Raw genomic sequence first — 6,644 nt, 5'->3', positions numbered from 1 at the left:
TGCTTTACAGATAAATGAAGGGACTGATCAATATGCAGAGTACTGATATCCACTCTTGGCATACTTCAGTACATATTCAAGAAAGGCTTAACCACTTTTTTGTTCTCTTTAACTAAAACCCATGCCATGAGAAAAGAGCTCTTTAAAATTTAGTCATTTATTATTTGTAAGTCATAATGTGCAGAAAAAGAAGTATATTGTAATCAGTATGATACGGCACCAGAAGAGTGCAGTAAGGAAGGAGCTCTACTTGGAACTAAAGTTGCATTCACTACTATTATTCACAGAAAATAGTGGTCAGTGAAATACCTCCTAGTATTGAGTCAGTGCTGGAGAGAATACAGCCACATTATGGCTACTTGGAGCAGTCTTTTTCAGCACTTGGGTCAAGTCCAAGAATGCCTGGCTGCTTTTCCATACTCGTGACCACCACCTAGCCACAATGGAGCCGAGACTGCAACTTGTCTCTCAATATCTACTCCACTTTCATTCCCTTCTGGGTGGCAAGGTACCCAGCTTCTTATAGCTTGAGTTGGACAGTGATATATGTTGTGGGACCGCTGGAAAAGCGCCTTCAAAAAGGAACATAATTCTGGCATATAACTTTTTTGGCATTTTTCTTACCACTTTCAGATGGGAAGAACTCTGTTTTGTGAGCTACTCTAGCACTTTTAGCTGGGGACAGTGAAACAAGGAAGGGCTTAGGACAGAACCAGCAACAGGAGAGAGCCTAGGCAGGGTTGCTTTGGCTCTCTAGAAATGTATGGGAAAGTGAGCCACGGTAAGGCTGCTGTTAGCTCTCTGGAGAGTCAGAGAAAAGGGGACCTTGGAGACAGGTTCAGGGGTTTAGCCAGGGACTAGCTGCCACTGCCCGTTGCCCCCTGGTTGCAGGTCTCAGGGGGTCCCTTAGAGTTTAGGAGATGCGTGCCTGTGGGGGGTGGGGAAGGCAAAGGGGCGGCTGTGCTCCTGGGAGGGAGAGCACGTGCCTGCTCTAGAAAATTAATGAACGTGAGAAGGGGGTCTTAGGAACCAGACTTGTAGCTGGTTGGTCAGAAGCACTGGTAACAACCTGGACTTGTATCTGGCATGGGGAGCAGGAAGTCTTACAGGACTGAACCCTTAACTCATGGAATCTGGTGCCACCTCTGAGTTGAACTATGGGACAGCCAGCTCGCGCCTGGTAAATAATGTGGTGCTGTGTGGAAACCCCACCCCCTTCACACACTGAAAATTTTATCTCAGAACCATTTTAGGCAGAAAGTCACAGACACAAGCAGCAAGGCAAAGTAGCAGTTGTCTACCTAATTTATTAGCACTGATTTGATGAAATTAGTGGGAAATATGCCTAAAGAAAGTCGATTCAACCCTCTTACACATAATACAAACGTTTCTGTCATTACATTCTTTACAGTGACACAAACCCCTCCAAAACTCTTCCTCAGACCTTCCCCCATGTAAAAAAGTCATAAAAGTAAATAAAGCCATATAAGTATTAGGGAGAAAAATAACAGTTTTTTTAAATCCTTTGGGGGTGGGAAAGGCTTTTTAAAATATGAAATAAAAATTGACATACAAACTGTACAAATATTTTAAACACCACAAAGTAAAAAATAATTGGGGGAAAAAATATTTGTAAGACAATAAATGGCCAATTTCCCTAATGCCCCCCCCCCAATTATTTTAAAATCACTAACAAAATTAAAGATTAAGAAGAAAAACAATTTTCAGTTAAATGTGTCAAACCCTACTAAAGTGGCCTTCAGAAAGGCTAGGGTACATGGCAAGACTAAAAATAAAATTTGGTTGTTAGTCTACACAAGAACTCAGACTCTGAGATTCCCTCCTCAATTCCACAGCCAGATTCATGCACAACTTAAACATTTTTGCTAGTATGTACATACACGTTCAAAACTGTGTTTTCAATTTGAAGTTAATTCTAAAAGGTTTTCAAGTCTTTATAATACATATTCAGCCAGAGTTTAGATAACAAGGAAATGCCTATGTATGGCCTCACATGGTCATCAAAATTCTGTGACAAATCTACTTTCATCCTTTCCAAAGTATCCCAACAGTCCAGAGGAAACATATGGGCTGGACAAAAAAACACTGTTTCGAAACACAAAACTCACTTTTTGGGTCAATCGCATCACATATTCCTTTGTTTTTAGAAAATAAAAGGGAATTGGATTCGAAAATTTTCTCCTGGACTAAAAGTATATTTCAAGCTAAAGCTAAATTTATGAAATCTTGTCATTTGACTTTAAAGAGCAGTCACACCATTATAACAATGTATGTAAGTTGAGTCCTTGTTGGGGAGAAAAAACAAAAAACCTCCCAAATTATGACCACTACCTTTGTACTCTCCAACATATATATTTTTAAAGGAACAAGTCAAATACAAAATTCAGAACATGCAGCAATGACTTTTATTATTACGGTCTTAGAAATTATTTCCTCAATTTCTCCATACACAGGCAAAAATAAGTGTATTGTTCAGAACATTAGAACTTGCAAAACTGATCACTGCCTAGAGTAGGGAAAATTATCCCCAAATCATGCTTAACCAGGAGGCCAATGCATCTGCCGACCTCCGAGAACATGAAGATGAACATGATACACAGACTGTCCCCCATCTGAGCCTTCATTCACCACCATTCGATAACCCTTCTTCAGGCCCAGATCAGCAGCACATTTCTTGCCAACAATCATTAAATGTCCAAGAAGCTGGAAAAGAAAAAAGTTTCTTTAGCACAGGCAATTTACAGCTTTTTGCCATTAAATAATAAACCACCAAGATGAAATATTAAATTTTAAAATTGACAGGTTAAACATATTCTTTTGGACAAATATTTGGAAACTCTTAAAATCCTAATACAACATAATTTACAATTAAAAACCCAGTAAGATTATTCATTCATTACTAATTTCAATCAAAAAATTAGAAAAATAAATCTATTGCTCAATTAAAACAATTTTTAAATTAAATTGCAAGTGATATTTAAGTGTTCTTGCTTTCTTGTTATGGGGCAGGATAGGTTTGGTTACACTTTGGTAACAAACCACCCCAAAATCTTGTTCACTACATGTTCATCACAGGTTGACCAGGCTCTATTTCTACATCTTTTTCACTTTGAAACCCAGGCAGATGGAGCAGTCGCTGTATGATCATAATGGCAGAGGGAAGAGAGAACATGACAAACCAGGTGCTAGCTCTTAAAGTTTCCGCTCAAAAGACATGTATCATTTCTGCTTGCATTCACTGGCCAAATTGTCGTATCACCAGTCCTGCCATCAATGAGGCAGCAAGTATAATGCACCCCTAAATAGCGAGCCCAGCTGGGCGTGGCTCAGCAGTTGAGCATGATCCAGGAGATCACAGTTCAATTCCCAGTCAGGGCACATGCCTAGGTTGCAGGCTCGATCCCCAATGGGAGGCCAGAGGCAGTCAATCAGTGACTCTCATCATTGATGTTTCTCTCTCTCTCTCCCTTCCTCTCTCTGAAATCAGTAAAGATATATTTAAAAAAAAAAAGTTTTAATTGAGGCCTGTACCTCCTGGCAAAACCAAGTAATTATTTTTCTTTCCTTTAACAGTATTAATAGAAGAAGTGTCCATGAACCCTCTCCTATATGATATGCTATTTCTTTGTTGAGGAAAAATAAGTCTTATCAACTAATCCTTATGTGGAACCCTTTCTACTTAAGAATTTGTGATGATGTATGTTAACTAGAATTACTGTGGTGATCACTTCATTTTATATATATATATATATATATATATATATATATATACACACACACACACACACACACACACATGAAATCATTATGTTGTATACCTAAAACTAATATGTCAATTATATCTCATTTTTAAAAAACCAAACTATTTATACATTGTCTTGAAGTCCTGATGACTGTGTTTTCTTAAATGCCCTTAGTAAAATGAAAATGTAACGTCAATTTAAGGTAGTCTCCCAATTTAAAAAGAAAATAAAAATTGTGCTAATAAATTTACTTACACTTTCGTCGTCATCTTCTGCTACAGAAATCTGGGATATATGCTTCTTAGGTATCACCAGAAAATGTGTTGGTGCTTGAGGGGAAATGTCATGGAAAGCAAGACACTAAGGAGGAGGGAAAAACAAAAAAAAATCAAAGTTTACTCTATCATCTACTAAGCTAAACTTACTCTTTCACACTAACCCCATGGGAGATGCTGTAGTAAATGCTAGGAATTCAGTAGTGTACCCAATACATGTGTTTTCCTGGTCTTTTTCATGGAATTTACAGTCTAATGGGAAGAGTGACTTTAAACAAAAGTGTAATTAACCAAAGATCCTACATGTTACAAAGTGAAAGCAAAGGGTGAAATATATTATTAGAGAAAACCTGATTTAGATTGGTTGGTCAGGGTGAACCACTTTGAGGTAGGGACATTTAAACTGAGATCCAATTTCTACTCAGTAGAAATTACGGAGACAAATCCTTGTCTACCTACCTTTCCAGTTTGGCCTCCTACGACAACTCTTCCTGCTCAAGTAACACTGTCCATCTCTCTCTACCCTCAGGGCTTTTTCAAATGCAGTTTTCTCTATGCAATGATCCTCTCTCCCCTCAACCCCAACTTTTGTCTAACTTAAACTGCTATTCATTCCTCAGCTCCAGTATATATAGTTTCTAAAGGATATCTTCTCTGAGTCCCCTCCCCACCTTCTGTAGGTCAGGAGCCCTTGGTTGTGTAATTTCCGGGTTTTTTCCTTTACTGCAGTGATCAGTTTTGTGATAATATATTTGTAATTCGATAAATACCTATTTCTTCCCATTTTACTCAATGATTTTAGTAAGAATATTTTTGTATCTCTTGTTCCCTACTGAAGGTGGAAGCTACTAGAACCTATCCCGCTTACCTGTCTCAGGAGTAATTCTATTGGGTATGTCGTACAAAATGCTGTATCATTTAGATTGCTTCATGCTGTTAACACTGTTGAGACTACGGTGGTTCAAAAGTAAATATTTTAACGATCATTTATAAAAAGCAACTGAAACTATTTCAAAATGTGCACTCTCCAGAACAAAAGAACTTCCCCTAACTAGTGACAAAGATATTTTTTAAAGTTCACCTTGAGGAATCTAAATATTAGCTAACATTTTTAATCTAAGAACACTCCTTGTGTTCATAAAATGAATGTTTCTCTTATAGTCCATATTTCTTAAAAGTTAATTTAACAGAGTTTACAGAATGTTTTCCATGTAAATCAGCCAACCTCCTGCCAAGTTTTATCTGAAATCCTAACCCATAAATACAAAGGCCCACTAAATATTTTACACAAGACGTCTGAAAGTCACATGAAGTCGGCCTTTCTAAAACTGAATTTCACCTATGGTGAAGTCAACAAAAACTGCATTCTTAGTCCCTTGGCATAAAATTGCTTCCTGACAAATATAAAAGGAACCATTATTCCCGGGAGGGGCCAAAGAAAAGCAAACCTCCGAAGCAGGCCCACTGAGTTCAAAGTCCGCGGCGGGAGTGTGCGTGTGGGTGGGGGGGGTGACCAACGGGCTCCGCGCGGCCGCATTCCCCCCCACCCCCGCGCAGCCCCCCAGGCGCGTGGCCGGGCCCTCCAGCGCCACGCGGCGCAGAGGCTCGGGGATCGCCGGGCAGGCCGGCTGTGCGCGGGAGATCGCGGAGATTGGGCCCGAGTCAGGGCGCGATCGGGTTTCTCCCTGTCAGGCAGAGCGCTGGCGAGATTGTAAGATTCCTGACACAGGCGAGGTCCGAGGCAGCCGGGGGGGCAGGCGGGCGCCCGAGCCGGGGACCCGGCGCGCCCTTCACACGCGCCCGGACCCCGCGAGGCGGGCCCCGCGGGAGCCTGGCGGCCTGGCCCGCGCCGGGGCTGATAACGCGTAACCGGAGCGCCGGCACGCGCCGGCAGGCCGCTGGCTGGGGGCCCGCGGCAGAGGCCGCGCCTGGCGGCCGGGTCCCGTCCCTTCCCTCCGTTGCGGCGCCGCCCGACCCTTCTCTTCCCTCCGGGGGAAACCGGCGTGTCCACGAGCGGCCGCCCCGCCTCAGCCCACGAGCGAGGCGGCGCCCGGTGCCTACCTGCTCATCCTCAAAAATGATTTTGGCTGGGATTTCCTTGCGAATGATCTTCCCGAAGATCGTGTCGCCACCAGGCCGAGCGGCCTGAGCCTTGGCGATCTCATCTGCCATCGCCGCCTCGCTTCCGCAGCGCCGCCGGGGGAGAAGCTCCGGAGGAGGGGTGGGGGAGCGGGCGGCGGGAGCGCGCGGCGGAGCCTGCGCCGGGACCGCTGCTCGCGGCCGAGCTGCTGCTGCGCGTGCGCACTGGCGGCCTGGGCCGCGGGAGCGTCGGGCGCGTGGGAGCGAGGGGGCGGCCGGGCGAGGCGGAACCGAGGGAGGTTCTCGGTCCCAGGCTCCGGGACGCTGCGCCGAGGTCGTTTTTCTTTATTCCTTTCTTGTCTCTCAGGGAGTGAAGTTACTAGTATAAGCCGTTCTTCGCTTGCTTTATGGACCCTTGTAGGAAAAATTGGATACTGTAACGGAAAAGATTTGATAATCCAAGCAGCGTTTGCTGGGTGAGACAGCGTGACACTTTCATTTCTCAGCTACAGTAGACTTTGGCTAC

At 43.4% G+C, this 6,644-nt stretch overlaps 1 protein-coding gene across 1 annotated transcript; it reads right to left on the bottom strand.

The window, feature by feature from the left end:
• Positions 1 to 1,287: 1,287 nt before the first annotated feature.
• HINT1 (histidine triad nucleotide binding protein 1) lies at positions 1,288 to 6,644 on the bottom strand. The gene is made up of 3 exons (XM_081137160.1): positions 6,101 to 6,644; positions 4,020 to 4,124; positions 1,288 to 2,724 (listed from the first exon to the last, which is right to left on the bottom strand). The coding sequence occupies exons 1-3, from the start codon at positions 6,209 to 6,211 to the stop codon at positions 2,560 to 2,562; spliced, it is 381 nt and encodes a 126-aa protein (XP_080993286.1). The 5' UTR covers positions 6,212 to 6,644; the 3' UTR covers positions 1,288 to 2,559.

This window comes from Miniopterus schreibersii, assembly GCF_964146895.1.
Source record: "Miniopterus schreibersii genome assembly, chromosome: 4".
Classification (NCBI taxonomy): Eukaryota; Metazoa; Chordata; class Mammalia; order Chiroptera; family Miniopteridae; genus Miniopterus; species Miniopterus schreibersii.
This window is presented reverse-complemented; position numbering and strand designations above follow the sequence as displayed.